We start from the raw sequence: 16,696 nt of genomic DNA on the forward strand, positions 1-16,696 counted from the left end.
CAGCCTGGATTCCTTCTACCTAGGGTTCCCCATCCCTCTTTGTATTGCTGAACAAAAGACAAGCTTTCATTGTGCAGCCTCTATTTTCTGGTGCCTGTCCTTGGAAATATTTAGACAAGCTTTCACACGAAACCCCTTTTCTGGTAGAAAATGACATATCACTTGGGTATGGATCCCCCTTTGAAGTTACTTCTTGGAGAAATTGCATCCATACAAGTGGCCACTTCCTGTATTCAAGCTGTTACATATGATCCTCCAACACTTCATTGAGCTGACTGCTGTTTTCTCTTGTCTCAATGTGACAAGCCTGCCCAAAAATGTCTACTAAGGTTTCTTAGCAGGTCCGCTGTTCTTTTTTGTAAAATAAGGAGTCTCTTTATATGAGAGTTTTTTTTCTTGGATTTTAGTTTTTTTAATTGTCTTTAATTTGGTTATTTGCTTTTAAGATTTTTTTATATGTTAGGTTAAGTAGCAACTTCTGGTGTTAGTATAGTTGTAGCTTTTAGTTCTGAGTTGAAAACATCACACAAATGCTGTAAACTTCCAGTGGTTTGGCTGCTATGCAAACTGCCAAAAATTTGCTTGATTAGGTTCTGGAATTCGCAGGAAACTGCCTGCCAATTCTGGCATCCTGGAAACATTTCCAGGGTATGGAAAGTTTTTACTATTGAAATATATTATGGGTCTTCTTGAAACCATTTCAGGGGTACATAGGTGGTAGATAAGTATAAAATCTTTGAGGTTAGTGATATTGACTTTCCAGGGATTCAACACTCTTTATTTTCAACAGTATTTCTCTGTCTGCTCAATGTGAGTTTATTGTGCAATTTCGCCTTTTAGAGATTAGTGGAGTTCTCTGGTTAAGGGTTTTCCATTATGTAGAGTGTAGACATCTCTATTTAAAAGCAACAATTGCATACCCCTCATGGACTCTCTATGTGCTATAACAACATATGTGATTAGTGCTTTGTTTTTGCATATTTAACAACTTCCCAAGTTTGTCAAAGGTACCTAAGTTTTATTATACCTCTCTTAAGTACATGAAGAATTCTTGCCCATGGATTGACACCAGTTTCTATTTTTGGAGATTAGAGAGTAATGCACTATTAGTTGGAAAATAATATCTCATTGAATGCATGCGACATATAGATTGCATCCTTTTTTTCAAGTACAGTCCATGACTGTCCTGGAACCAGTAGAAGTGTGGCTTTGAAATCTAATTTCTGTTTGCTTTGAGCAATTTTTTTCTTTCTTACCCAAGAGTAGTAATGTTAAAGGACATGTACTTGCGTTTTTAAAACTAAAGTAAGGATATGAACTTTCATTCTTGGCAGTCAGAAAATTTATTTATCATTCTCAAGGAAATGACTATTGTATTTCATCTGTGCAGAATGATCTCATTCATGGGTGGGGAATGGATATGAAGCTTGGATATTGTGCACAGGTCAGATTCTTACATTTCTGGCTGCTTTCTTTTTGGTTACTTAGCTGATAACTAAACATACATACAAAGACAGGTCAATTGTGATGATGTAATTTTCCATTGGTCATAATGTTCTTAGGTATTTTAAATTTTGCATTGTCATGGATTCATGTATTGTGTATTTGTACCAATGTTTTGGCTGAATGTCTGTGCCCACATATGGATCAGTGGAGAGTTTTAGCTAGCTTTTATTTTTCTCCTTTTTTTTTTTAAAATTCATTTTTCTGTGACAAACATTCTTCTGGTCGACACAAACAAATGAGCACTTCCCCTAGCATGAGAATTTAATTCAGTGAAGTGAGTACGCTCGCATGCTAGTGGAAGCTATCCTTTGGCTTAACACCTGCGATTGCAGGTATTTCTTCTGCCAAAATCACTAGGACTTGCACCTGGCTACAACCACAATAAATAGCTGGCTTATGTATGCATGCCGGTTCACTGGAAATGAACACATCCATAGGGGATTTTTGAGCCTTGGTGGGGAGATTAACAACACCCTCTGTTTATCAACTAGCCAAACCCCTGTTGACCACAGAAATTCTTTGAAGAAACAAAATAAGACTCTGGTCCTCTTTCAAATTCCTCTGCCAATGGAGATTTGTCACCAAGTTTTTTCAATTCATGCTCTTTAATTTTAATTTTATTGGAGACTTTATCTTCATGAACACTCAAGGGCTCCCCAACCAATTATTTTATTGCATCAATAGACTTGAAGAACTCTTTAATTTTAATTTTATTGGAGACTTTATCTTCATGAACACTCAAGGGCTCCCCAACCAATTATTTTATTGCATCAATAGACTTGAAGAACTCTTTAATTTTAATTTTAATGGAGACTTTATCTTCATGAACACTCAAGGGCCCCCCAACCAATTATTTTATTGCATCAATAGACTTGAAGAAAACCTTACTTCCAGTAATTGATCTTCATGAGCACTCAACAGCTTATCAAATTCCTTTATTGCGTCAACAAACAACTTGAAGGAAACCTTACTTCTTCTTTCTCCCAGTATATATTAGGTGGCAATCAATGGTTGCAGGACATTGATTCGAGAATCCCGTACAAATCTTACCTGTCTCAATCTTGAATTTGGAGGTAGATTCTCCTTTTGTCGCTTTGGGCTCCCCAACCAATTATTTTATTGCATCAATAGACTTGAAGAAAACCTTACTTCCAGTAATTGATCTTCATGAGCACTCAACAGCTTATCAAATTCCTTTATTGCGTCAACAAACAACTTGAAGGAAACCTTACTTCTTCTTTCTCCCAGTATATATTAGGTGGCAATCAATGGTTGCAGGACATTGATTCGAGAATCCCGTCCAAATCTTACCTGTCTCAATCTTGAATTTGGAGGTAGATTCTCCTTTTGTCGCTTTTGTTCATTCATATCAAATAGAGGCTAGATGAAACTGTTAACGTAACCCTTACAAAAGTTTTAGTCAGTCAGAAATCTGGTTCCGCATTTAAAGGCTTAGTTAAAGAGATGATTTTTGTAAGATTTTCCTGGTAGTCTTTCTCGAACTACCTTCTGAGTGTTAAAATTAATCCCCTTTCCCTTTGAGAAGGGTGTGGCCATCCAGTGTTGTCTGGATTCTGAAATTTGTTCAATTAGCATTTGTATGAATCTCCCAACAAACAAATCCTGAACCCTATAGAAATGGAAAGGGGCTTCATGCTTCCAAAATGTCAGATACCGTATTGGAATTGGCTCAAGAGCTACATGCATGTCGCCTATTTGGACCAGTTTCTCAAATGGATTATAGAAAAGTGACACATGAACAAGATATGACTCAAGAGCTACATGCATGTCGCCTATTTGGACCAGTTTCTCAAATGGATTATAGAAAAGTGACACATGAACAATTTCCCTTTGAGAAGGGTGTGGCCATCCAGTGCTGTCTGGATTCTGAAATTTGTTCAATTAGCATTTGTATGAATCTCCCAACAAACAAATCCTGAACCCTATAGAAATGGAAAGGGGCTTCATGCTTCCAAAATGTCAGATACCGTATTGGAATTGGCTCAAGAGCTACATGCATGTCGCCTATTTGGACCAGTTTCACAAATGGATTATAGAAAAGTGACACATGAACAAGATATGACTCGAGCTACATGCATGTCGCCTATTTGGACCAGTTTCTCAAATGGATTATAGAAAAGTGACACATGAACAAGATATGATGGAAAAATTAGTGGAGTTGTGAATGATGCAAAAGGTGGGAAATGAAGTGGAAGGTTTCCAAATTCTGCATGCAGGTTGTAGGCACTTCACATTGGATGTGGAGATGCGACAACTCAACTATGGCGGTAAAGTGTGACAATACTCTCTGCATTTGGAATACAGAAATGTGGAAATTCAGAAAAGGAAATGGAACTTGGAAACTAGAGTCTGCAGTCTGCGTTGGTTATAGAAAAACCAAAATTTGAAGGGAAGCTGTGCTTTAAAAATACCCGGTGAAAAAAAAAGAAGCAAAGGAAAATCATTAATACCTCTTGTAAATTCATTACCAATTCTGAAGTACTTAATGTACGGTGTACCATGTATTTATGCAAGTATATTCTAAACACTAATGAATGATTGTTATTATAATTACACTAACATCCATGTGGGTTTAAGGCCTTGTTTGAGTTTAAAGAAAAGGCAAAGGTTCATAGTTTTTCTTCATAGATTGGTTTGGTTAGGGCTTTATTATTGTATTCACAAATACAGTAGGGGATGAAGGAAAACATTTTGATTTGACTTGCCTCTTTGTTTATGTTACGTTGAGTTATGGGTTTCCCAAAATATTCATGTGCTTAGCTGGTTATGCCTATGAAATTTGGAGATCTGGGTTCGTTTGCAAGGGTTAATTGAAAAATCGTCTTTCCTACCCTTACTTTGTTAGTCTGTGTGACTTTACTAGTTTATATTCCTAGACATCAAGATCTAAGCCTTTGGGTTCGTTTCCCTTGAGAACATGCTTTACTTAGTGGAAAGCACATCTCTTGCTTGTTTAATTAGAGATTCAGATTAGCATTCCATGTTTCTATTGGATTGAAGAGTTTCCAACTCTTTTTTGGTTTCCAGCTTCTTTTCATATAATACAGGGTCTAGGATGATGATCTTAATTTAGTCTCTAATCTTCAGTGCAAGTACTCTATGATCACTTAGACTGAAGTTTACAAAATGTTTATTTTGATTGATTTGGCATTGATGGTTTCTGGATATACTAAGGGATGAACTTATCATTAAAAATTCATCATTTGGCAGCGATGGTCTGTGGATACATTATGGGATGAACTTATGATAAAAGATTTATCATTTGACTTTGACAATTACGAGGGTTACACACTCAGCGAACTTTTGATAAATATTAGAGTGAATCTTAAATGTGCTTTTTTGTTGGAATCATATAGATTGATTGGAAGCTAGTTTGATACTGTAAAAGATACTTCAGATAAATACCTAGCTGGTATTGTCTTGAAGTAGGTTTTCCTATTCAAGATGATTCATATACCAGAAGCATTTTTTTTTTCGAAAATCTTCTGTAAGATACAAGGATGTCTTTAGGAGACCTAATGGGTTGTACACCCATTCTGTTACTATAACGGATTTGGCTCGATAGATCTCACATCCATATCCTTAACCTTCATATATTTGTGTCTAGAAGTGATATGCCATTGATCAGTAATATGTCATAAATGTCATCTCAATGCACACATGACACCTGCATTCTCACACAAAAATTAAAGTTTATCAACATTCCCAGCCAATTTATGTCCTGTAATAGCCTGATAAGTTTGTGGAAGTTTATCAAAGTATATTTGCTTCTTGCTTCCTGAAAAGCAATTGATCTGGCATTAGCAAGATATTAGGCAAGCTGTATCATTTCATATATCTCTACTTAACATTGTTTTAGCATTCAGTTTACAACTTGAAACTATCTTTGACCATTGGAAGATTATTTCACAGCTAATGCTACTTCTCCGTGGAATCTGAATCATGCTATATATCTATGCTGTACCCAGCTATATTGTACTGAATTTTCTAGTAGCTGATATACCCAAGTCTTTCTCCATATCGGTATTAGTATCTCGGTAATTTATACGCTTCATTTAACAGAAGTTTTGTTACTTGGATAAGTTTTGATTCACATGAGTTCTAAGATGAAAAACTGTAAGATAAATCGGATCACTGATATCATGACCGATTATTATTGTTGTGAGAGTCATACATATCATGATTTCTTTCATATCATGCTGTGCCTTCTTAGTAGGGACATTTTCTTTTCACATACTTTCTCCATCCCAATGCACACACAAAATCCTCATCCCCGCCCAAAAATAAAATATATCAATATTCCCAGCAATTTATCTACATGCAGGTCATTTAATAGCCTCATATATTTATTGAAATTTGTCAAACTCAATTCTCTTTTTGCATCCTAGAAAGCAGCAATTGATGTGGCATTATTAAGATGTTAGGTAAGATATATTCTAGTAACTTATATATATATGTCTTTTTCATATCAGTCTCGTATCTTGGTTACTTATGCATTATTTAACATTATTTTGGTTACTTGGTTAACTAATGATACACATGAACCCCAACTTGACAAGCCATAACAACCTATGAAACTATAGGATAAATCAGATTACCAATATCATGACCTGTTATTGTTGCTGCCAGTATCATATGTATCTGGATTTCCTCATATGGTGCTATTCCTTTTATTACTATCCAATTTTTATTGTATCCAAATATTGTTGCACCCCCTGAATGGTCTGTGGTTGCTAATTGATATGATACTGACTAGCTACAACTTATGAGCTTTGCATGAAGTTCTATCATCGAATTGCACAGATAATGAAGCAGCAAAATAAAAAGAATACATGAGAGAAGCAGGACCTAATATGAAAATTTTTTTGTAGAGAAAGAAATGTGTAATTAAACATAAGTGAAATCCTTCAATTTTTGCAATGCATTTTTATTGTAAAGCAAATTCTTAACTCATCTTGGTTTAATTGATAATTTAATAAAGATAAGATGGTTGATGAAGTGAGTTCTACTCGATTATGGATTGCCATATATATATATATATATATATATATATAATGCTAAACGAACTATGCTATTCATTTGTAATTCATGATTGTATAAACTATGGTCATTGACATCTATGTATAATTTTATTTAAATTTCTAAGCTCACTTTGGAACTGTAGTTGGTCAATTTGGGTGGGTTGTTTGGATAAATGTTGCTTCCCACCTCTTCCCTTCTTGCTCATCTCCTTTGAAATTCTTTTGTTCGTGCTTGTTCATAAGTGATTTGTTATGGATCAATAACATAATTATGGTTTTGATATTTCAGGGAGATCACACTAAAAATGTTGGGGTGATTGACAGTGAATACATTGTTCATCAAGGACTACAATCATTAGGTGGGCCTTCTGCGAATAAGGTTTGTATGATAACTTCACTAAACAGTTTCTTGTTAGTGGTACTGGTATGGTGTTTCTTAGGAATGCTGTTAGGAGCAATATTGTAACTTGTGGGTCATTTGGTTATTTTCTTTCTTTAGTTTGAAAACATTCAATCAATTCCATTGGTTACCAAATTGCAAAGAAGTTTTTTGCACCGATAGGCATTCTCTACAATTGGAATCCACCAGATTAATGAGTCCTTCATATCTATTTCAAAATGAATAAGCCAGATTCATTAAGGTAATAGTTTTTAATTCATGTATGCACTAAATGCAAGTGTTAGTCAATAGCAAGTGAAACTTGCTATTGACTAAGGTGAAAACATAGTAGTTTGAAAGTTTTTCACATTCTTCCTAGTCATGTAGCAGAGAACCTTTGTTTCTTTTTCACCCATGAATGCTGGGGCTTTCTAATGGACAAACACCAATTCACCCACAAACTAAGCATGACCATTTTAGTTTGCATGATCCTCACCTTGCTTTTACAATATAATGGAGTGTTTTTCCATGTTCTAAAGACTGATCAATCTCTCACATATCAACACAGAAGCTTTGAGATTTAGTGAAAATGTTAATGGGTGTAGGGCTTATTAGAGGAAACAACACTTAGTAACATTCAAAAACATGTTGTCTAGGTATGTTTAGAAAATATTGTTAAGCACTTGTCTTAGCATTGTCATCTTTAGTCATCACATATCAAGTTGTGGCATTAGGAAGTTTAAAAACCCTCACAAAATGATGATTGCTCCCAATATTATGATTATCAATGCAAGAAAAACTTTTGTAATCAAGGATATGAAGAAAGTTGGCAATCTAATCTCATAGCAATATGCAATTTTCAAATACCTTGATGCTGTAGATATTACATCTACAAGATTTCCAAATCGGGTTATATGATCCTTTCTTAGCGTATATCATAACCACTAGTGTTGAATTCAATGATGGAAGTTTTATATCATATGCATGAAAACTCGTAAGGAGAGAGATTGGATCTAATTTCTAATTGTAGTAGCAGGCTCTTAAACATTGCGAGGTAAATAACATGCATGTGGCCTCCTTGAACCTCTATCAAAACTAAGGTTGCTAGAGTGTTGGGAGTGGAGTAGGAAACATCGTGAGTATAGTGTCTTGAGAGTGTTATTTATATAACATATAATTTTATGTATTATAGTGCTTTTATACGAGGGAAAAAACATGTAATGCAAAATTAGTTGCAAGATATATGAAAATATACATACATATTTGTGCTACAAATGAGACTCATTATTATGAACATGTAAATGTCATCCGTGATAGATTGGTGATTAATATCATCCAAGCCTCAACCATCTTGCAGTGATAAACATACAAATTTTTAAACCATATAATAGGAAGTAGACCAATAATTTATGGAATGAAATAGGCTATCAACCAATTATTGATGGGACCAGAGAGTTATGTTAAAAAGTGGGTCATCTACATAAGTTCTACAATGACAATCTAATTGATGTATGAAGATCAAAGGGTCCAAAACACTATACTTGAGTTACAATCTCTTACATATAAAGTAGTGAGAAAGGAGAAACAACTGTGCTAACTTCTATCTACTTTTTCTTCCTTTGTGTTTGCACTACCACGATTTCCCCATTAGTCTCCACATGGTAGTGGAGCTAGAATTGGAGTTGGAGCTAAAGCTCAATTTCTAGATATGACTATGTAGAATCTAGATGAAACTGAACATGAAGCTCTTGCTGTTGCAGTCTTGGCTAAGTGATCATCGTTGTAGATGTCTATGGTATCTCACCATGATCATCATAAAAACAAGCATTCTCCATTTGCTCCAAAACCAATGCTCCATCCTCTAAATTATTCTCATTTGGATTGTTGTCTCAGGTCTTATATGCTTTATCCATCTTTAATTCTTACAATAATGGGATTACAATTGCAATCCCTATTTTGGTCCTAAACCCTAAACCTATCTAAGGGGCTTACATTTTTTTAAGGGCATTTTCCTCACTTTTGATGGATAATGTGTCCCCAGATAAAGGCAAAGCGTGTGTAGGGATCAACCCCACTTTTGTATGGGATGATTGTTGAGAATTTGCTCTTGAGGCACTCACTACACTCTCACTTGGAGTGTGGTTTTGGAGTGGGAGGGAGGGCTATTAGGATGCTCCCAATAACACTGGTTAGAACCATAATAGGTGAGTTGTCCATTTCCCTTCGATGTTATGCTATTCCCAAAATACTACAACGGTAGGTGCATGGGGTTTGCACAGATATCACAAATATTAGAACCAACATTGTTTAAACAATGTGCTTGATCCAGGTGGATATTGGTGGCCACCCGCCAAGTCCACTTGGACCTCCACCATGGTTTCTTTCAACTTTTCAGTTTCCTTAGTTGTAGCACAATTTACTATTTTTAGCAGTTTTTCGGGTCCTGAACTTTTGGAGCCGTTTTGAGGCCCTAAACAATGTTTTTTGGGAAAACTGGGAGCAACATGTGTCCATGGACCGATGTTGCTCTTCCCAAAGTTGTAGTTCTTGGATAGATCTTTCTAACGAGATATTGTACGTGTCAACGAAGATCGTATGCCAAAGTTACGACCCCGGGAAGTTGATGTACCAATTTACCCAAACACGGCCCACAGTTTGGCGTTTCATCTTCTAGGGTTAGGTTTTTGGATGTTTAGGGTTTTCCATTGTTTCTTAACAATAAATAGGCCTTCGAGCCTCATTGTAACACAGTTCAGAGGCATGTAGCCACCACATCTCTTCTCAGAGATAAGCTACCATCACCCTAGCTGTTTATTTCCATTTTCTGTTTGTAAGCATATCTCAGTGTTTTACATTAAATGAAATGAAGTATTATTTCCGCTGCATCTTTGTGTTTATGGCAGTGTTGTGAAAATCGCAATAAAATGAAAAAATCGCGATTTTTTCCCTTTGCCGATAACATCGCGATAATTAGACGAAAAAATCGCCGGATTTTTTTTTTTTTTTTTTTTTTTAGCCGATTTTTATTGAAAAAAATCGCGATTTTATGAAAAAATCGCGATAAAAACTTGAAAAATCGTCGGGGGTCGCGACAACATAGTTTTATAACGTTTTTTTTGGGTTTTTTCATGCAATTTTTTTGAAAGAAACAAATAATTTTTGAGTGGGGTAGCTTAATGATCAAGTCTAGGCCCTAGTATGGATATGCTATTCATGGTAATGTTAAATTCTTAAAGTAAAAGTGACATTCTCCTTAATCTTCATTTTCATCCTTTTACTTAAATTTTTAACATTACCATGAAATGACTCAGGATGTTTGAGAGTGGTTCCAACCTCATTGGATTTCATATGGAGAAAGTAGAATTTTAGATTTCATTTAAAATCTACCAGAATTATCAGTTTTTCAGGATTTTAGGATTGGGAGATTGTAATGTTTCCAGGTGACACCACTTGCTCGGGCTACCCCTGCCACCAGTAGAGGACGTGGTCTACCTCCTATAGCTCCTACTTCTAGTTCTTCAGCTTCTAGAGCACATCAGACTCCACTGCCATCTCCACTAGCACAGGGACCAACATCTACATCTAGAGGGAAAGGGAAAGCTGTGGCATTTTCTCGCAAGAGGGGCAGAGGAAATCAATAGGATTAGACTTTCATTTTATTGTATATGACATTATGACATGATGAGATACATTATCATATTTTTTGTTGATATTTGAGGCTGAGTTGGGACTCAGGAGTCAGGACTTACTATTCAGGACATGATTCAATGTTATGTGTGATTTTAGTGCTAGAAATGATATTAAACATCTTATATATTAGTTTTTTTATTATATTTATGTGTCAATGTATTTATTTTATGTTGTAGATGATTTAGATATTAAAAAAATTGAAAAAAAAAATGAAAAAATGAATAATTTTGTACAAAACGATTTTTTTTCCGATTTTTTCCGATTTGTTCCCCACGTCGATTTAATCCCGATCACGATTTTCACAACATTGGTTTATGGTTATCTCTGTAATTTGTTGCGTCCCTGTTTAAATCCGGATCAGTGGTATCAGAGCGGTCTGCTTTTTCTTTGTTTTTCTTTGCATGTCCCCAACGAGGTCGGAATATAAGGAGTTAGGGCTTGAACTGGTCGAACCTTTGCAAGACTAGCCTCGCAAAACCCGACGGCCTCCCATGGCGGATGGAAAGAAAGATGAGGGGGCAGGAGAATCATAAAATATTGCTCGAAGAAGCCCTCGAGCGACAAAGGAACGCGATGATGGACAACTTTGCCCAAATCCTTCAGCGGCTACACAGGGGCGATGCATCGGCTTCCCATAGCTACTCTGGAAATGCCACATCGTTTAATGTACAAGTTAATTTTGAAATCCCCATATTCGAGGGTCAGATAGACGTAGCTGCTGTAGATAAATGGTTAAAATTGCTAGAGGGTTATTTTTCTGTTCATGATTTTTCCAGTCAGGAAAAGATTATTTTCGCTCTTCTCAAAGCAGCCCCCCACATCAAGGACCGGTGGGAAACCTACTGCGAGCAGAAGGATGAAAATATCGGCTCTCTGTTTTCAGCCGCACCCACTTGGGATTCATTCCGGGATGCCATCAAGGAGCAGTACTACCCTGTCGGAAGTTATGAGGATCAATACATAAAGTGGACCACACTGCGGCAGGGAAGGGACTAAGACATGCCGGAGTTTACCAATATTTTCCATACCCTTCGCACAAAGTTGGGCTTCAAGGATTCAGAGCAGCATTTGATACTCAAATACGGTGGCTGCCTGCACAAGTACATCCAGGAAGAAATAGAATTCCTGAACATCTCCTTGCTTGTCACGACATACCGATATGCCGTCAAGGTCAAGCAAAAGTTTAAACAGAGGAAGCAAGACTTTGGATCTGCGAATCCGAAGCAAGGGAACGGTGCCCCCAAACTGCAGAACAAAGGACAAAACCAAGGCGGGGTGGCCTAAGACAACCCGCCAAAGCTGCAAGCAAAGAACAGTGCCGCGAAGCCAAAAAAGGACACGGGAAAATGGTGAGTTCCATAAGAGCTGTACTCACAACACAAGCGAGTGTTGGGCCAAGTAGTCACTGGTGGTTGAGCTAAAGGTTTCAGAATCAGATGCATGTTCCGACTCTGAGTCAGAACCCGACAAGGGGAATGACAAAGGGAAGCAGATTATCGATGCAGAGCCCAATGCCACTGTTGCCACCATGAAGATCCAGAAAGAGGAACCCGAAGATCCAGAGGAGGAGGAGCGTCTCTTCCACTCCCAGATGTGGGTAAAGGGATCCTCGCTGCAGTTCATTGTCGACAGTGGGAGCCAAAAGAACCTCATTTCGGCAGAGGTCGTGAAGCGGTTGGGCTTACCGACCACAACACATCCACAACTGTACACCATCGGGTGGCTTCACCAAGGACGGGATCTTTGTGTGAGCCAGCAGTGTCGCCTTCCATACAACATCAAGCCCTTCACGGATGAGGTATTGTGTGACATTGCTCCCCTTGAAGTTTGTGATGTATTATTAGGCCAACCATACTTGTGGAAGCGACATGCTGTGTATGAATCAAGGCCCCATGCTGTTATTATTACTTTTTGGGAAATAAGTTGTACAAGATACTGGAGGTAGCACCGCCTACCGCCATCTCTTTGGTTGCTGCAAAACAATGCAGTAAGCTCATTTCCAAAACTGGGAAATTTGTTTTCCTGATGATACGTCCTCAAGAATAGAAGAAGGCGATGGCCACGACCTCCAGACATGGCCCCTCCGCATGACAACTCCAGGTGGACAAGGTCGTGGAGGAGTACGAGGATCTTCACCTCCCCCGCAGGGGTTCCTCTGCATTGTCAGGTCAAGCACTCCATCGATTTGACCCCAGGTGTGCCGCTACCCAATGGACCAATCTATCAACGCTCCGTTCTGGAGAACAATGAAATCAAACGGCAGATTCAGGAGTTGCTACAGAAAGGTCACATCCGTCCGAGTTCATCGCCCTGTGGGAGCTCAATCTTGTTGGTATAGAAGAAGAATGGGGCTTGGAGACTCTGTATTGACTATCAAACGTTGAACAAGATCACTCTCTGTAATGGGTACCCGATCCCACGGATTGATGACTTCTTGGACCAACTGAAGGGGGAAAAATATTTCAGCAAGATCGATTTGAAGTCAGGATATCACAAGGTACCAATCGAACCCTCCGATGTGTGGAAGATCGCCTTCAAAGCCAAGGAAGGCCTTTTCGAATGGTTGGTTATGCATTTCGGATTGACGAATGCTCCTGCAACCTTCATGAGGCTAATGGATGACATATTGCAGCCATTCACCAACTCATTTGTAGTGGTATACTTGGATGACATCCCGATCTTTAGCCAGAGTTGGGGAAGAGCACCTCCACCACATCCGATAGGTTATCCAAACACTGCGGCAACACAAGTTATGTGCCAATTTGGAGAAATGCACTTTTGGCATTACCTAAGTTCAGTATCTGGGATACATTATTTATGAACAGGGTGTGCATGTGGATCCAGCCAAGATCCAAGTCATTCGGGATTGGCCCTCTCCAACCACTCTAACGGAGCTTTGTAGCTTTTTAGGTCTTGCCAACTTCTACCGCAGGTTCGTGTTGGGATTTTCTCATATCACTTGGCCCTTGAGTCAAGTCACCAAAGGAGGAGCGAAAGCAAAATTCTTTTGGTTTGAATCTCAACAGAAGGCATTCACAGAGTTTGAAAGATTGCCTTTGCTCGACACCAGTGCTCGCATTGCCAAACTTGCAACAACCATTTGAGGTCGAGAAAAATGCCTCTGACTATGCTATTGGGGCAGTCCTTACTCAACACGGGCATCCAATGGCATATCACAGTGAGACACTTTCAGACACAGTCCAGAAGTATCCCACTTATGACAAAGAGATCTATTCCATTGTGCAGGCCTGCTGACAATGGAAACATTACATTTTGGGGAAGGAAACGGTCATCCACACAGACCACCGACCCCTCTAGTTCATACAGACCCAAGGGAAACTACAGAGTGATCGCCATAAGAAGTGGTCCACATATCTGCAACAGTTCCATTTGAATATCAAGTATAAGGAGGGCAGTACCAATAATGTTGCAGATTGCCTCAGTCGACCACCGATCATGACCACCGTGCTCAACTCTTGTGGGCACGAGATTGCTGATTGGCCACTTCTCTACAAAAGCGACCTAGAATTCGGCCACACATACCAGATACTCTTGGAGGGTCAGCATGTTCCAGATTTTCACCTCCAGGATGCCTTGTTATGCCACCTGGGTCACCTTTGTGTTCCTTCAAGTGAGCGTGCCAAGATGATTTGGGAAAGACACTACAGTCGGGCTGTTGGGCATTTTAGGGTCCAGAAAATGGTGGCGGTACTGCAGAAGTATTTCTATTAGCCGAATCTTCGACAGGATGTCGAGAAGTACATCAGATCATGCACTCCCTGCGCCATTGCCAAACTGATAGTCAATAAGCAATGCCTCTATACCCCGCTGCCTACCCCTAGTCGACCTTGGGAATCCATCTCCATGGATTACATGTTAGGCCTTCCCTCCACTAAGCATGGAAACCACTGTGTTTTTGTGGTCGTCGACAGTTTCTCGAAGATGGCCATTTTGGCGGCCTGCAAGAAGAATATCACGGTAGAAGCCACTGCTAAACTCTTCTTTGAATGAGTGTGGGTACACTTTGGGATCCCATAGTCCATCATCTCAGATGGGGACAGCAGGTTCCTCAGTACATTTTGGTCTAGTCCGTGGTCGATGTTAGACACCAAACTCACTAAGTCCACAACCTTCCATCCTCAAACTGATGGCTAGACAGAGGTTGTCAACAAGATGATTGTACACATTCTGCGCATGTACAACTCAAAGCATCCACGCACATGGGACGAGGGCCTCCCCTATGTTTAGCACAACTGCAACCGGGCTCTCGACAGCTCGACTGGCCACAGCCTTTTTAAGGTGGGCTTGGGATTCCAGCCACTATGTCCCATTGATGTGGCCATGCCATTTGCAACTACTCATGTAGGTTCGACTCATGTCTAGTGCGAAATAGATAAGGCAAACAACTTCATTGAGCGCATCCAACATATTTGCCAGCAAGTCCATGACATTCTGGAGAAATCAAATGCCAAGTACAAATAGTGACATGATCAACATCAGGTGCCACACAAGTTTCATGTGGGCGACAAAGTTTTGTTGCATTTGCAAAAGGAACGCCTTACCGGAGCCTATCGGAAACTCAGACCACTCTGATATGGTCCTTACACCATTACCAAGGCTGTGGGAGACAATGCATTTGAGCTCAGCATTCCCCCATTCCTTGGTATGCACCTAGTGTTCAATGTGGACCGCCTTCGGCCATACTTTCCACCATTACTAGACACATCCGACATTGCAGAACAGCTTACACCCACAGAGTTAAATCCAGATTGCATGGAACAAGCTGCAATTGATCAAATCATGGACACACAGATCAAGCACACTCGCCAGTAGAACATCCAACTGTATCGAATTGTCAAAGTAGGCCAACTCCTTCACCAGGGCAAGTGGCTCACTAGGGACCAAGTTCAGCAGAAGTTTCCTCATCTCATGGAGGAACTCAACGCAATGGGGACCATTGCTTCCTAAGGGGGGAGGAATGATCCAGGTGGATATTGGTGGCCACCCGCCAAGTCCACTTGGACCCCCACCATGGTTTCTTTCAGCTTTTCAGTTTCCTTAATTGTAGCACAATTTACTATTTTTAGCAGTTTTTCGGGTCCTGAACTTTTGGAGCCGTTTTGAGGCCCTAAATGACGTTTTTTGGGAAAACTGGGAGCAACATGGGTCCATGGACCGATGTTGCTCTTCCCAAAGTTGTAGTTCTCGGATAGATCTTTCTAACGAGATATTGTACGCGTCAAACGAAGATCGTATGCCAAAGTTACGACCTCGGGAAGTTGATGTACCAATTTACCCAAACAGGGCCCACAATTTGGCGTTTCATCTTCTAGGGTTAGGTTTTTGGATGTTTAGAGTTTTCCATTGTTTCTCAATAATAAATAGGCCTTCAAGCCTCATTGTAACACAGTTCAGAGGCATGTAGCCACCACATCTCTTCTTAGAGATAAGCTACCATTACCCTAGCTGTTTATTTCCATTTTCTGTTTGTAAGCATATCTCAGTATTTTACATTAATGAAATTTAGTATTATTTCCGCTGCATCTTTGTGTTTATGGTTATCTCTGTAATTTGTTGCGTTCTTGTTTAAATCCGGATCAGTGCATCCCATCTTCATGATTTTGTTTTGTAATGGTGCAGATCGACGTATATCAACCACTTTTAATGTTGTTGTGCTAGTTTATTTCCAACTTAGGATAGAATTTGTGACTATTTGTAATTGTTCTTTTATTTAAGTTTATGCCTTTTCTTTCTTGTTGCTTAAGTCACTTGACACAATGACACAGGACATAGAAATACTAGTCTCAAACAAAAGACACGACGACCCTAGAAACAAAACACAGAGGACACACACACACACACACACACACACACACACACACAGATATAGCCCCGACCCTAGAAACAAAACACAAAGGACACACACACACACACACACACAGATATAGCCCCTTGGAAAAAACTGTAATTTTATTCCATTAGTAAAATACAAAATTAACCTTCGCATATACATGATGCAATGTGTATTATGATAGATAATCGAAGATCCATCGGGACTATCGAAAATATGTACTGTCTT

At 39.0% G+C, this 16,696-nt stretch overlaps 1 protein-coding gene across 6 annotated transcripts in view; it reads left to right on the forward strand.

Moving 5' to 3' along the window:
* The window catches only part of LOC149182810 (uncharacterized), a 58,946-nt gene that overhangs the window by 21,022 nt on the left and 21,228 nt on the right, over positions 1 to 16,696 (forward strand). For 5 of the 6 annotated variants that reach the window (XM_089416958.1, XM_089416959.1, XM_089416955.1 and 2 more), the window contains 2 exons: positions 1,391 to 1,444; positions 6,838 to 6,927. In XM_089416958.1, coding sequence (XP_089273084.1) covers positions 1,391 to 1,444; positions 6,838 to 6,927 — 144 coding nt within the window. The remainder of the gene's footprint in view (positions 1 to 1,390; positions 1,445 to 6,837; positions 6,928 to 16,696) is intronic. The other variant, XM_089416961.1, reaches the window with a different exon arrangement.

This window comes from Pinus tabuliformis, chromosome 3_2, assembly GCF_031772625.1.
Source record: "Pinus tabuliformis cultivar Carrire ecotype Pingquan chromosome 3_2, CPIR1, whole genome shotgun sequence".
NCBI lineage: Eukaryota > Viridiplantae > Streptophyta > Pinopsida > Pinales > Pinaceae > Pinus > Pinus tabuliformis.